The sequence below is a fragment of the Astyanax mexicanus genome, chromosome 7 (assembly GCF_023375975.1).
Source record: "Astyanax mexicanus isolate ESR-SI-001 chromosome 7, AstMex3_surface, whole genome shotgun sequence".
Taxonomy (NCBI): domain Eukaryota; kingdom Metazoa; phylum Chordata; class Actinopteri; order Characiformes; family Acestrorhamphidae; genus Astyanax; species Astyanax mexicanus.
Window position 1 is genome coordinate 16,824,182 of NC_064414.1, and position 15,677 is coordinate 16,839,858.

At 42.9% G+C, this 15,677-nt stretch overlaps 1 protein-coding gene across 1 annotated transcript; it reads right to left on the bottom strand.

Moving 5' to 3' along the window:
• Positions 1 to 551: 551 nt before the first annotated feature.
• LOC125802987 (uncharacterized) lies at positions 552 to 5,416 on the bottom strand. The gene is made up of 2 exons (XM_049481590.1): positions 3,969 to 5,416; positions 552 to 2,388 (listed from the first exon to the last, which is right to left on the bottom strand). The coding sequence occupies exons 1-2, from the start codon at positions 5,414 to 5,416 to the stop codon at positions 552 to 554; spliced, it is 3,285 nt and encodes a 1,094-aa protein (XP_049337547.1).
• Positions 5,417 to 15,677: the final 10,261 nt, after the last annotated feature.

Here is a 15,677-nt window from a genome sequence, read left to right on the forward strand (position 1 = left end):
ATGGTGAGTATTTGTCTGAGTTTTTTTTATCTAGAATCGAACTAAAGCAGTCTTTTGGATATAATGAATTTTTGGAGTTAACCAAGACCCTTCCACACATGGGAATAAAATAGCTTTTTTTAAGTAAGATTTTACTAGAATATTTTTTGTTTATGCTGCTAAGTTTGATCTTACCCTGGATCCTTTCAGGACACAAGTTTTCTTTTTTTGGCTCAGGATGTGTAATGTGTAAATATTGGGTTTGGTTTTTCTCTATAATATTTTTGTATATGTGTTAGATTGGTTGCAATTTACTATAAAACTATTTGGGGCTCATGGCACATCTGTGGAAGAGTGTGATTTATTTGACAAATAAGTTACAGGATTAGGCTGCAGAGAACTCACTCATGCTCATACACAGCTTTAAAGCCTGTCAAAGGATACCATTAATATACATTAATTTATTCATTTATTTAGTATTTTTTATTGTTCATTAATACACCTTTCCGGTGCAGCTTGGACACATCGTCAGTGATGAACCTGGGTCATAGGGTGTTTCGGGTCTTTAATCATCAGACACCATCACCTGGGCGACCCAACCGAGGGTGATCAATCCCCGGTTTGTGTTCAAGCAGCGCGCTACTCCATCCATCTCCCCTCTTGATCCACAGCCACCTTGAGGCTTTTTCAGCCACTTCACTGATGTTTCTGGTGGCTCTTTTCTCTAGCAACCCTCTGATACCAAGGAGCTTGAATGCACGGTGCACAGACTGTCCTAGGAATCCCCTACAGCCCACCTCAATTGGCTCACAGCGGGTCCTCCAGCCATTGTCTCTGCAGGTCTCTACCAGCTCCAGATACTTGGCCTTCTTCCGTTCGTGGGCCTCCTCCAGCCGATCTTCCCAGGGAACTGTGAGCTCCAGCAGCACTACTTGCTTGGTAGACTCAGATGTTAAGACCAGGTCAGGCCTGAGTGATGTTCTTGCAATGTGCTCTGGGAACTTCAGCTGTCTCCCAAGGTCTGCTTTCAACTGCCAGTCATAAGCTGTTGTCAGTAGCCCAGAAGAGACCTTGTGAACCACGTGAGGTTTCTCCCCTGCCCTGATGAAGGTGATGCTGCGCTTTTGTGGGAGTTGATGCTTACTCTCCTTAATTCCGGAGCAGACGGCATCTGCTATTGCTTTCAGCACCTGGTCGTGGCGCCAAGTGTATCTCCCCTCTCCCAGGGCTTTAGGGCAGCAGCTTAAAATATGTTCTAGGGAACCTCGACCCAGGCACAGCGGGCATGCTGGTGTTTCTGCTAGCCCCCAGCAATACAGGTTGGATGGGCTCGGGAGGACATCATACACCGACTGGATCAGAAACTTAAGTCTTGCTGGCTCTGACTTCCAAAGTTCTGCCCAAGTGATCTTCCTTGCCGATGCATTGTCCCAGTTAGTCCAGGCTCCCTGTTGGCGCATGGTCACAGCCCTGCTTCGGCGTTCCTCCTCCACCCCTGCACGGATCTCTGCCTGGACCATCTGACGTCTTTCTTTTCCCTGGGCTTTATCGTAGCGTGGTCTTGCATAGCTACCAAGCCCAGTCCGTCCGACCGCCACTGAGCCAATCAAGATACCATGCCTCAGCCTCGCTTCAGCCTGTTCAACTGCCTCCTGTGCTTTCCACTTCCTTCCAGTTCTGACAGTGATGCCTGCAGAGGAGACTCTGTTGTCCGCTGAGTCTCTGTAAAGCAGCACCTCCCTGGCTCTGGTGACTCTGAACTCCTCTGTCAGACCAGTGAAAGGAAGCTGCAACTTGTTGGTATGCCCATAAAGGGCAATGCTGCTTAGGCTCTTTGGCAAGCCCAGCCACCTTCGCAGGTACTGACTGATGTTACGCTCCCAGCCCTCCACGATGGTTATTGGGACTTCATATATCAGCAGTGGCCACAGGATTCTTGGCAGAATACCATGTTGATATATCCAGGCCTTGAACTTTCCTGGAAGTCCTGACTTCTCCACTGCTGAGAGCCAGCTCTTGAGCTCTGCCTGTGTAGACTGGACTGCTGCCTTGTCTTTCAGGGTGCTGTCAAATATCTTCCCCAGGCTCTTCACAGGCTTCTCTGAAACTGATGGAATGAGGACACCATCCAAGTTGAAGCGGTACTTCTCCACCACTCTACCTTTCCTCAGGACCAGCGACCTAGATTTCCCAGGCTTGAACATCATTCTCGCCAAAGTGATGATCCTCTCTAACCCTCTCAGAAGCCAACGGCATCCTGTCACTGTTGTTGCTGTGACTGTCAGATCATCCATGAAGGCTCGAATCGGAGGTTGGCGAATGCCCGATCTGGACAATGGTCCCCTACATTCCACTTCTGCTGCTTTGACCATCATGTTCATCGCTAGGGCAAACAGCACCACTGAAATACACTGCTCAAAAAAATAAAGGGAACACTCAAATAACACATCCTAGATCTGAATGAATGAAATATTCTCATTGAATACTTTGTTCTGTACAAAGTTGAATGTGCTGACAACAAAATCACACAAAAATCATCAATGGAAATCAAATTTATTAACCAATGGAGGCCTGGATTTGGAGCCACACACAAAATTAAAGTGAAAAAACACACTACAGGCTGATCCAACTTTAATGTAATGTCCTTAAAACAAGTCAAAATGAGGCTCAGTATTGTGTGTGGCCTCCACGTGCCTGTATGACCTCCCTACAACGCCTGGGCATGCTCCTGATGAGGTGGCGGATGGTCTCCTGAGGGATCTCCTCCCAGACCTGGACTAAAGCATCCGCCAACTTCTGGACAGTCTGTGGTGCAATGTGACGTTGGTGGATGGAGCGAGACATGATGTCCCAGATGTGCTCAATCGGATTCAGGTCTGGGGAACGGGCGGGCCAGTCCATAGCTTCAATGCCTTCATCTTGCAGGAACTGCTGACACACTCCAGCCACATGAGGTCTAGCATTGTCCTGCATTAGGAGGAACCCAGGGCCAACCGCACCAGCATATGGTCTCACAAGGGGTCTGAGGATCTCATCTCGGTACCTAATGGCAGTCAGGCTACCTCTGGTGAGCACATGCAGCCCGTGCAGCCCTCCAAAGAAATGCCACCCCACACCATTACTGACCCACTGCCAAACCGGTCATGCTGAAGGATGTTGCAGGCAGCAGACCGCTCTCCACGGCGTCTCCAGACTCTGTCACGTCTGTCATGTGCTCAGTGTGAACCTGCTTTCATCTGTGAAGAGCACAAGGCGCCAGTGGCGAATTTGCCAATCCTGGTGTTCTCTGGCAAATGCCAAGCGTCCTGCACGGTGTTGGGCTGTGAGCACAACCCCCATCTGTGGACGTCGGGCCCTCATACCATCCTCATGGAGTCGGTTTCTAACCGTTTGTGCAGACACATGCACATTTGTGGCCTGCTGGAGGTCATTTTGCAGGGCTCTGGCAGTGCTCCTCCTGTTCCTTCTTGCACAAAGGCGGAGGTAGCGGTCCTGCTGCTGGGTTGTTGCCCTCCTACGGCCTCCTCCACGTCTCCTGGTGTACTGGCCTGTCCCCTGGTAGCGCCTCCAGCCTCTGGACACTACGCTGACAGACACAGCAAACCTTCTTGCCACAGCTCGCATTGATGTGCCATCCTGGATGAGCTGCACTACCTGAGCCACTTGTGTGGGTTGTAGAGTCCGTCTCATGCTACCACGAGTGTGAAAGCACCACCAACATTCAAAACTGACCAAAACATCAGCCAGACAGCATAGGTTCTGAGAAGTGGTCTGTGGTCCCCACCTGCAGAACCACTCCTTTATTGAGTGTGTCTTGCTAATTGCCAATAATTTCCACCTGTTGTCTATTCCATTTGCACAACAGCAGGTGAAATTGATTGTCAATCAGTGTTGCTTCCTAAGTGGACAGTTTAATTTCACAGAAGTTTGATTTACTTGGAGTTATATTGTGTTATTTGAGTGTTCCCTTTATTTTTTTGAGCAGTGTAGTACAACCAGTGATGATGCCTTTTTCCAATCGATGCCATGCTGATGTTACCGACCCAGAGGTGAATCTCAGACTAAAATTGCTGTAATAGTCCCAAATGAGTTCATTGATCTTCTCTGGCACATGGTATGTCGTCAAAGCTGTTGACACAAGCTTGTGTGGAATGGATCCATAGGCATTGGCAAGGTCAAGCCATATGACTGCTGTGTCCCCTCGGTTCTCCCTTGCCTCCCGTATCAGCTGGGTGACAACACCTGTGTGCTCCAAACAGCCTGGCATGCCCGGGACTCCTCCCTTTTGCACTGATGTATCAATGTAGGCATTCCTCAGGAGGTACTCAGTTAGCCGGTTAGCAAGAATCTTGAAAAAGATTTTGCCTTCCACGCTCAGCAGAGAGATGGTAGGGAACTGTGAGATGTTGCCTGCGTTCTCCTCCTTCGGTATCCAGACACCATCAGCATATCGCCACTGATCCACTATTTTCCCCCTTCGCCATACCACCTTGATGAGTCTCCATAGCCTCTCAAGGAGTCTCGGGCAGTGTTTATAGACTTTGTATGGCACTCCACTCGGCCCTGGGGCTGCACTGGTCCGAGCAGCTCTCACTGCGTCCCTGACTTCTGCCAGGGTGGGCTCTTTGATGTTGAATTGGACGGAGGGGTCTGGTGGTATAATAAGTTCTCTGCAGGGGGGAAGCTCTTCCTCTCTCCTACGGTCACTGTATGTGTCACAAAGGTGTTGATCCATCTCCTCTTTTGGGCAGACCAAGGTCCCGTTCTGCTTCTGCCCTAGCAGCCGTTTAGTGAATCCAAACGGGTTTGCTACAAAGGCAGTGCGCTTGCGGGCCCTCTCCCTTCCCTTTTTCCTGTGGCACTCAGCACGTCGGAGAGAAATGAGCTTCTGCCTTAAGATGCTGCGAAGCTCTACCAGGGCTGGCCTTTCCTCCTCCTGATTTCCTGATTTCCTGTACTGATGTTTAAGGGCCTTCAGTTCTTTCCTGAGCTGGCTAATCCTAGCTTCGCGTCGGTTTGGCTTAGAAGGGTTCTTGGTCTTTGGTTGTTTGATGCCAAATCTCTCAGTGCCAATGCTGATGATCAGAGAAGACATCAGCTGGAGTCGCTGGCTGACTCCCCCCTTGGAAACTGCTTCTAGGGTGGCATCGACATCTTCATCCAACTGCCGCCATTCAGTCTCCTTGTTTGCTGCAGGCCATAAGACCTGGCGATGTTCTGATGGCCTGCTAGGTACAGCCTGTGAAGCATGGAGGTTCTGGACACTGTAGGGTTGCTCCGGGTCCTGCTCCTCCTCCGTCTCACCAGGTTCAATGCTGGGCATTGGCTCTGTGCGTTGCTCACGCTGCTTCCTCTTTGTGCAGCCCATCCTGGTCTGGTGGATCCTCAGACCTCTCAGGTTCTTACAGATCTTGCCACAAGGACAGGTCACTCTCATTGTTGATAATCCGTTGCTCATGTCTTGTGTCCTAAAATACGTCCGTGTGGGATGCTCATCCTCCCCCCCTCTCGGGCACCCCTGGGGGTATCTTTCTTTGAGACTTTCAGTAGTTTTGTATAGGTGCCCCCTCACGGGAGCTGCAGCTGGGGTTGCCGACCCTCACTGCCCTGGTTGCCGTCTTTCCGAGCTGTCCACTGTCTCTCCAGTTGTCACCACACTATTCGTGGTTGTCATCCAGCCTTTCCTGAAAGTCACTGGCAATGCCAGTTGTGATAAGATTAAAGGATATTGAAGGATATTTTAAAGCTGTGTTTTGTTTCCATGGATAAGAAGGAAGCCAGAACGTAATAGAAAAAAGATTTTATTGTTCTTTTGTTCAGATACATTTCTTGTATCTTCGTTAAAATGTAGTTAATTTTCCAGCAAACGTATGTTAATTTGTAGTCTTTTGTATTTTACATTATGTTTCTGAGGTTTTATCAAAGTAAGCACATTGAACACTTCCCCTCTCCTAAATAAAAAAACTCTTACAGTCTATTAGGGTTGCCAGATGTTGCAATACTCTACAACTCAGGTGTGTTGTTCAAAAATATATCCTTGAACTGAACTGATGAACATGTATTGCATATATAAGGCTGTTGCTTAGGATTTTTCAGTATAAGAACTTTATATATTATATAAAAATATATATTAAACATATATTTCCTTTGTATAACATGTAATAAGTGTTATATTAAGTAAATATAAATATTGTTTGCAATAAAAAGAGAACATAGCAAGACATTTGAAAAGTTTGGAAATGTTCTCCTGTTCTCTGAATTCTCTCCGAAACCTTTACCTCAGCAGATCATGCCCATTAAATGGGGTTAAATGCTGTGGTAATTATCATTTTAACAGTCAGAAATAGCTTCTTCTGATCACATCCTTATCTCTAATGCTGGGAGACAGAGAGAGAGGACCGGGCACAGGGTCAGCCCGGCTGCACTGCCCCTGAGGAAGCTGGGATTAGCCGTCTTGCTGCTGATAATTAAATGGAACGTGTGCCGACCTGCGTGTGATTCATTCACACCTCGTTCAAAGGTGCCTCTTGCGTCACCTCTTCTCTTTACCCACCAACCAAACCAGCCAATCCACAGCCGCGAGTCTGAGACAGCCTGATCTGGAGAAAACAATATAAAGAAAAACATTGTTAAACTTTCACACTTACAGAACCTTCTGATTCCAGTCATATGATGTAAGCCATGTTGACTCAGTAGCTCTTTTTTATATTTATTATTTGTTAAGTTAAGTTACTGATAGAAGACTTTGATCTACATTTCCTTGAGTCATCAGTAAGAAACCTCCTCACATGTCACTAATAAATTCACCATACTATAACTTTTCCAAATAATAATAAATAATGCAGTAAACTGTTGGTCTAAAGGACAGATGTTTGATTAGTGCATAATATGATGGTTTAGAGGTCATAGGTTCAGAACTTGGTTAACATTCTACATGAGAAGTATGAACCATTTTATATTTCTGCAAGAATAAAGCTAGTGTTGGCTTCACGTGAAATCCATCAGCAACAGACTCAGCAGATTAAACTTTTTTTGTCAGTTCTATGTCACATAGCTAAGATATAATTGGGTTGACTATTGACTGTTGTCACGGTTTTATCAGTCAGTGGTGCAACTGTGTCTACCACCGCCAATATTTACCACCGCCAGAAATTTACCTGAACACACCTCACTTCCAGACCACCACATACATAAAGTAGCACATTATTGTACATTGGAATGAAAATTATACATGGTTTTCTAAATTTTGATAAAATAAAAATCTAAAAAAGTGTGATGTGCAAAAGTATTTACTCCCTTTACTCTGATACCCCTAAATAAAATCCAGTGCAATCGATTGCCATCAGAAGTCAGTTAATTAGTCCAACTGTGCGTACTTTAGTCTCAGTATAAATACCCCTGTTCTGTGAAGGCCTCAGTGGTTTGTTAGAAAAGACTAGTAAACGAACAGCATTATGCATCCCAAGGAGCGCTGTTCATTCTATCATCAAAAATTAAAAAAATATTCTACAACTGCAAATCCACCAAGACATGGCCGTCCACCCAAACTGGCAGATCGAGCAAAGAAGAGCACTGGTCAGAGAAGCAGCCAAGAGGCACATGATCACTCAGGAGGAGCTGCAGAAATCCACAATACAGGTGGGAGAATCTGTCTACAGGACAACAATAAGTTGTGCACTCCACAAATGTAGCCTTTATAGAAGAGTGTCAAGAAGAAATACATTGTTGAAGGACAGACATACATAGGGAACGTAGCAAGCGTGGGAGAAGGTGCTGTGGTCAGATGAGAACAAATTTCACATTTTTGGCCTAAATGTAAAGAACTATGTGTCACAAAAAAGTAACACTGCTCATCACTCTGACCACAGCATCTCCACTGTGAAACATGGTGGTGGTGGCATCATGCTTTGGTGGCATCATGCTTTGGGGGTGCTTTTCTTCAGCAAGGACAAGGAAGCTAGTCAGAGTTGATGGGTAGATGGATGGAGCCAAATACAGCGCCATTCTGGAAGGAAAACTGTTGAAGGAAGAACCGTTGCAAAAGACTTAAGACTGGGAAGGAGATTGATCTTCTAGCAAAAGACAATGACTCTAAACATACAGTCAGAGCTACAGTGGAATGGTTTAAGTAAAAGAATATTCATGTGTTAGAATGTCTTAGTCAAAGTTCTGACCTAAATACCACTGAGCTTCTGTGACAAGACATGAAAACTCCTGTTCACAGAGTCTCTCCATTCAACCTGGCTGAGCTTATGAGCTGTTTTATAAAGAAGAATGGGCAAAATCTCAGTCTCTAGATGCAAAAAACTGGTAGAGATATACCACAAAATACTTGCAGCTGTATTTGCAGCCAAAGGTGGCACTATTAAGTATTGATATTAGGGGGGCTTAATACTTTTGCAATTTCATAACTTTTATATTTTTATTTTTATTAAAAACATTTTTGTCCACTTCACAACTTCACAACTTTACTTTGTGTTGGTCTATCACTTAAAATCTCAATAAAATACATTTAAGTTTGTGGTTGTAAGGTAACAAAATGTGTGGCTCTTGCAAGCCACACAGATTATGAGAATCACAACTTTATATATTAGAAAAACCAACACTGAACAAGTGCACAATTTCCAAACAACATTATGTGACTGATTTATTAATCATGCTTCATTTCAGCAACTTTAAAAGTGAGCCGCAGTGCAGTCCGGGGTCAGGGCAGCTCATTAGCCAGGCATTGTATGAGCAGGTTGTTAAAACCAAAAGCTGAGCGGCTGAAAAACAGGTACTCTATCTCAATTTCTACTCAATAAAGCAGCTTAAACTGGTTTAAACTAGTCGAACACACACACAGCAGAAGCCAATTCACACTGAGCTATGTTTAAAAAGCACACTATGCAACATTTTTCGATTAATCATTGTGCTTCTTATTGTTTGAGGTGATTAAATGAGTGTTTACAGGGAGAATAAACATGTTGAATTCATTTTCACTTTACGGTTAACACTAGGGACATGCCCCCAGCAGAGAGCAAGAGGCAGGCTAGCTGCTAGCAGCTCTAAAATCATGATTCCAATAGCGATAGATATGTAGGTTTATCATGACATCGCAGTAAGAATGAGTTCTTGACAGAGATTTAGGATTAGCTGGCTAAACCTTGTTGTTTGGGTAATAGCTAGCTAACTACCTTTCTATTAGTGGCTCCATAAGGGAAGTTCAATGCAGATGTGTGTATTTACTTTACTAAATAGCCTTTTATTTGACTCAAATTTGGTTTGAAATGTGTTTTAACATGAGCAGCATAAATCAGAAACTCGTACAGGATCTAGTCGTGTTTGCTAGCCATAAAACTCACTAAATTAATATGTCTGTCTAGACTAGCATCTACTGATTTTTTTTTATTACATTTTAATTTCAAATATGCAAACCTTTTTCCATTACATTTGCTGGTCTGCTGCTCAAAACAATTACGCATGGCTCGAGAGAGGAACCGTAGGAACATTAGTGTGGCCTGTAGGGGGAACCGCGTGAGAAAACCAACCAAATGTTGCATAGTGTGCCTTTAACGAATGGCTCTAGGTAAAATATGATCACTATGGTAGTCTTTCTTTTTAAAGGCATTAGTTCAACTGTTTTTATGGATGTGTTCTGATGCTGGATAGCTAAGTGGCTAGTGGCTATGTTTGTATAGATCGTTAGCTAGCTCACTGGCTAAACATTGTTGTTTGGGTAACAGCTAACCTAGATAACTGAATTTTCATCACTTTTTATTTGGCAAACTTGCTTCATTAATGACGTTTAGTTCAGGTACATGTCTATACTTTACTAAATAGTCCTTTATTGGGCACAGCTTTGATTAAAAGTGTGTATAACAATGAGCTGCATGAATCAGAAACCAGTAAAAAATCTAGTCAGGTTTCCATAAATCTCACGACAGCAGTGTCACTGTCTAGACTATCGTATGATTTTTTTTTTTCCGATTGAATTTACATTTTATGCAATGCACAAACCCTTTTCTGTTATGTTCTCTGGTCTGTTGTGCTCTAAACAATCAAGCATGGCTCGAGGAGGAACCGCAGTAGAGGAATAGCAGCACGGCCTGTAGGGGGAGCCTCATAAAAAAAGAAGAACCAACCAAGGGTTGTGTAGTGTGCCTTTAATGGATGGCTCTATGTAAAATATATTCCAGTGCTTTTACCAAACCCAGGGCACTTCTGGGCTAAAACACCTCAGTAAAGCAGGACATAAACAAGCTTCCCTCCGCTATTACAGTGACAGGCCCACTTCCCCACAATTCCCTGCGATCTAAACTAACGGCTCAGTAAGGACGGCCTCTCGGGAAGCATCTGCTGAAGGCGGCAGAGCAGCGGCCATTTGTTTTCTGAGGAAAAGAAAGAGCTGCAGCTAACCGGGCTCAGCCCACAGCGAGATATCCCTCAGGTACCAACATTAATAGACTGGACGGACAGTAATGCTGACAATTTCATTTGTGCGAGAGGGACGGGCACGGATCGTAAAATCTGACAGTGAAAGCACAATCTCACGGCGTGGTATAAACTGATATGTTTGAACTGGTCTCCGGTGTAACGGCTGTTTATGAGCTGGGGTAATAAAACCGTGTCGGCTATTTATTGCGGGATTATGACACACTCTGCGGTGAATCACGGGAGGCATTTTGCATTGTATTATTATTTATCATACATCCTGTCTCGGCAGGATAAACTCTGATGCCTTTGCCCTGCGTGTCAGTTTATGCGTTTAGACCTGAGAGGAGTGAGATAGCTTTTCTACCAGTGACCTTTCCAGCACTGCAGTGTGGAGAACGTGGCATTTCCTTACCGAGGCACTCTAAACCACTACCTCATATATTGTAATTGATCCATATGAAAAGGGCTAGCAGCATGTGCACACATGTAAAGAGGTTGTGTGAGTCAGATCTGTGAGGTTTGTTTGGTTCATAAGTCTCAGCTAAAGGCAGACTTGTTTGGAAAAGGTCTGGATAAAAAAAAAAATCAATACGATTCAGTGCTGCTCCTTCAGCTCATCTTCAGCAGCGCTGTCTGTCAGTGGGGGAAACTCCTGACAAGAAGTTCATCATTCTGGGTTCGGGATTAGAAGGGCTGTAATGTGGATATGGAGTGTTTTCACAGAAAATATTAATTTATTTATTGGTTGCTTTTTTATTATTTATTTGTCCTCTCACCAAAACCTCTCTGCTCCTCCGCCAGCTAATGATTCCTGGTGAGAAGAACGTCTCCGCAGTGTTCACCACAGGTGATCTAGCTCCGTGTTTATACGCAAGTCTCTGCACTGTAGTGGAATCAATAGAATTACAGTGACGTTTTAATTGTTAATGTGGAATATCTGTTCTTAAAGATTCATTCTAGGACTTTCTAGGAACTAGGAACTGGGTTCAAGGAACAAACTTTTAAGCTTTTACACAAAATACCAAAAACATTCACTGCCTGGATTTAAGTAAGTAAATGATCTATTGTTGCTGCAGTTGGTCAGGTCTAGGTGCTCTGACTGTGAGACTGTGACGCTGTCTACTGCTCTCACTGAGGCGGATCAGGGATTATGTCACACGCAGCGCCATGCGCAGTGCCCTAGTGCCTGAAAATTTAATGGTCCAATAAAGGTAATTTAAAAACCAGGACATTTCCTCACTTTTTGAAAAAAAAAAAAAAAAAAAACCTGGACTAAAACTAAAGGCGGTCTATCAATCTTTTTTTTGGTGGCTATTTTTTTTTGGCCAGGCACTATAGTTCTTGCTTCTATATAATCACAATGTATGACACTGCAGCTTATTAAAATACAGTAATTAGCTGTGAATAAACTTTATACTGTGACAGTTTAAATTTAATAATTTAATATTTAATTTTCTCAAATTCTTTTGTGTTTTAAATACAAAATGGGTTTTGTTACTATGAATGTAAATGTTTTATCTGATTTCTGGTAAGTTATACAAAAGCAAAAAAAAAACCTGTTAAACGTGGTTTAAATTTCAGTCAATACTCCAGCTCTCCACCATCAGCACTCTAGAGCACGATGTTCAGTAGGTGGCGACTTTAAAAGACAGGTTTAAGAGTTTTGAGAGGCTTACAATCATAACTACATACAGAATACGGGCAAATGAACTCATTTAAAAGATTAAACTATAAAAGTGCTTTTAGAAAATAGCAAGCTTATAAGTAACCACTATACAGTGGTATGAAACAGTTTGGGCACCCCTAATAATTTTTATGATTTTTCTTTATAAATCATTGGTTGTTCAGATCAACAATTTCAGTTAAATATATAATATAGCAGATGAATACAGAAATATTTGAGAAGTGAAATGAAGTTTATAGGATTTACAGAAAGTGTGCAATAATTCTTTAAACAGAATTAGGCAGGTGCATAAATTTGGGCACCGTTGTCGTTTTATTGATTTGAATAAATTTAGCACTAATTATAGGAACACAAATTCTATTTATTAAAATTGACCCTTAAATTACATTCACAGATGAATCAAATCATGAGAAAGGGGTAAGGCGCCAATTGTACGTTTTTCTACTCTTTTTCCCATTTTCTCTGAAGAGCGGCAACATGGAAGCCTCAAAATACAACTCTCAAATGACCTGAAATCAAAGATTGTTCAACATCATGGTTTAGGGGAAGGATACAAAAAGCTATCTCAGAGATTTCAGCTGTCAGTTTCCACTGTGAGGAACATAATGAGAAAATAAAAGATCACAGGCACAGTTCTAGTTAAGGCGTGAAGTGACAGACCAAGAAAAATCTCAGATAATCAGAGGAGAAGGATGGTGAGAACAGTCGATGAAACTAAAATTTAGCTATTGAGTTAAAAAGAACACAGCATTCCAAGACAAACACTTGCTGCCTTCAGTAAAATCTGGTGGCGATTCCATCATGCTGTGGGGCTGTGTGATCAGTGCAGGTACTAGGAAACTTGTTAAAGTTAAGGATTGCATGGATTCCAGTCAATATCAGCAAATTCTTAAGAACGATGTTCAAGAATCAGTGCTAGATACTTCAACAACACAACGACCCTAAACACTAAACACTCAAAATCTACTAAATCATTCATGCAGAGGAACAAGTACAATGTTCTGGAATGATCATCTCAGTCCCCAGACCTGAATATTATTGAAAATCTGTGGTGTGATTTATAGCAGATTTGATCAGAAACCATCAAACCTGACTTAACTGGATGTTTTTGAAAAGAAGAATGATCCAAAATACCTTCAACCTGAAGTCAGACTCTCATTGGAAGCTACAGGAAGAGTTTAGAGGCTGTTTTTTCTGCAAAAGGAGGATTTACTAAATACTGAGGTACTTTTTCTGTTAAGGTGCCAAAATGTATAAATCTGGCTGATTTACTGCACAAGAATTATTGCACACTTTCTGTAAATCCTATGAACTTCATTTCACTTCTCACATACCACTGTGTTGATCTGCTATATGATGTATTTAACTGAAATATCTGATTTAAAAAGGGGGTGACACGGTGGTGCAGTGGGTAGCTGGGTTCGATTCCCGGCTGGGGCGCCCCGGGTTTTCCGTGTGGAGTTTGTACGTTCTCCCCATGTCTGCGTGGGTTTCCTCCGGGTGCTCCGGTTTCCTCCCACAGCTACCTGGATGTCTGATAAAATTGCCCCCTAGGTGTGAGTGTGTGAGTAAATGTTTCTGTCTGTCTGTCCTGCGATGGATTGGCACCCTTAACGGATAAAGCTGTTGATGATAAGTGAGTGAGTGCTGATCTAAACAACCAATGGTTTATCAATTAATGAAACTTATCATGGGTGCCCAAACTATTTCATACTACTGTATCTTTCACAATATGTATGTGGATATAACATTTTGGCATGTGCCATATAAATCTATTATAAAATCATAGTGGACTGTTTAATTGATATGAAACGCAGGGAAAAGATTTTCGGAAATACTCCAAAAGGCTTACGATTTCTCCCAGCAGCTGTGCTCTTAGAAATGAATGCTGCCTACCAAACATTCACACAAAGCAATTCAGACTGTTCTCTTCCCTAATTCTAACCTCATTTCACGGCTCCCCCTCCTCTTTTTTTCCACTATCCCAATATCACCCTTCTGGCCTCTTTCAGGCCCTGCTAAATATTTTGCCTTATACTTTTATGTTCTATTTTTAATGGTTCTGGTGACATCACTGTATCATTATTTGTGTCAGTGTTTAAATGTTTAGTTTTGTGAATGTTACTTTTAACGTTTTTATAATGTTAGTAAATATCTAGCTGGGAACAATATGTGAGAAACGGTCAATAATGTTGTGATGCACAGCCTTATTATATTGTCGTTTTCATAAAGTTACAGGCAAACCTTAATGCAGGGGTCTCAAACTCAAATTACCTGGGGGCCACTAACCAGGCTGTGTTTTCGATGAGGGGCCAGATTAAAGCATCGCAACAAAAAGCAGTGGGAAAAGGGAAAATCAACTATTTATATGTACATATATAGTAATTCAAATACATTTTGTACATTGTACATTCAAATACATTCAGTGTTTGCTCAGTGCTTCCTTTGTCCTTGCTCAGTGCTTGCTACCAGAAACTTGACAGTGCTTCTTCTGACACAAATGAGCCACATTTGCTTTAAGTGAGTTTGCAGTGGACACTCTAATGATGGACTGGAGATGGGCATCGGTCAGTCTGGATCTGTGCTTGGATTTATTCAATTTTACAGTTGAGAACAGCTTTTCACACACATATGTACTCCCAAAGAGACACAAGACTCGGGTGAACAACTTCAACAGCTTTGGGAAGGATGGGGGTAGCCTCCTTGTGCTTCCCTAAATTTAGTTTTGAGATCAGTGCTGCACTGCAGATCTATAAGCTCCATCTGAAGCATTACTGGGGCACTGTCCACATTATAGGTGAAGGGGTCTGCAAATATCTGAAAAATGTCACTGTAAGTCTTGAAGTCAGCAAATCGCTGGTTGAACTCCTGCTGTAGGTTCTCAAGAGCAGCAACATATTCATCAGTACTGAATGTGGAACCCTCTTTTATAACAGACTTGCATGTTGGGAAGTGAGTGAGGTTTTTCTCAGTAACCTGTGCAATCCACAGTCTTAGCTTTATGGAGAAAGCTTTCACACTGTCATAAACCTCTGTAACAAGCTGGTTTGGTCCCTGCAGCTTTAGATTGAGTGAATTCAGTTCCTGGGTGATGTCAACAAGAAATGCAAGATCCATCACCCATTTAGGATCATCAAGCTCAGGAACATGCAGCCTGCCTTCATTCATAAACGCCTTGATTTCCTCTCTCAGCTCAAAGAACCTTTTTAGGACACTTCCTCTGCTCAGCCAGCGCACTTCTGTGAAGTACAAGACATCACCATATTCTGCGTCAGTGTCCTCCAAAAAAGCACGAAACTGACGGTGCTGTAATCCTCTCGATCTGATGAAGTTAATACATTTCACCACAACTGACATAACACTGTCAAATTTTAAGCACTTACTGCAAAGTGCCTGCTGATGAATAATACAATGCAACGCAATCACAGGATCTACTACGTGCTCTTCCTCCAGCTTTCTCTGAATCAGCGACACAAGACCATTTTTTCTCCCTATCATTGAAGGGGCACCGTCCGTCGTTATTCCTACCAGTTTATCCCAGGGCAATCCAGCGCGATCGATGACGTTACACAGCTGCTGGAATATATCATTAGCGGTG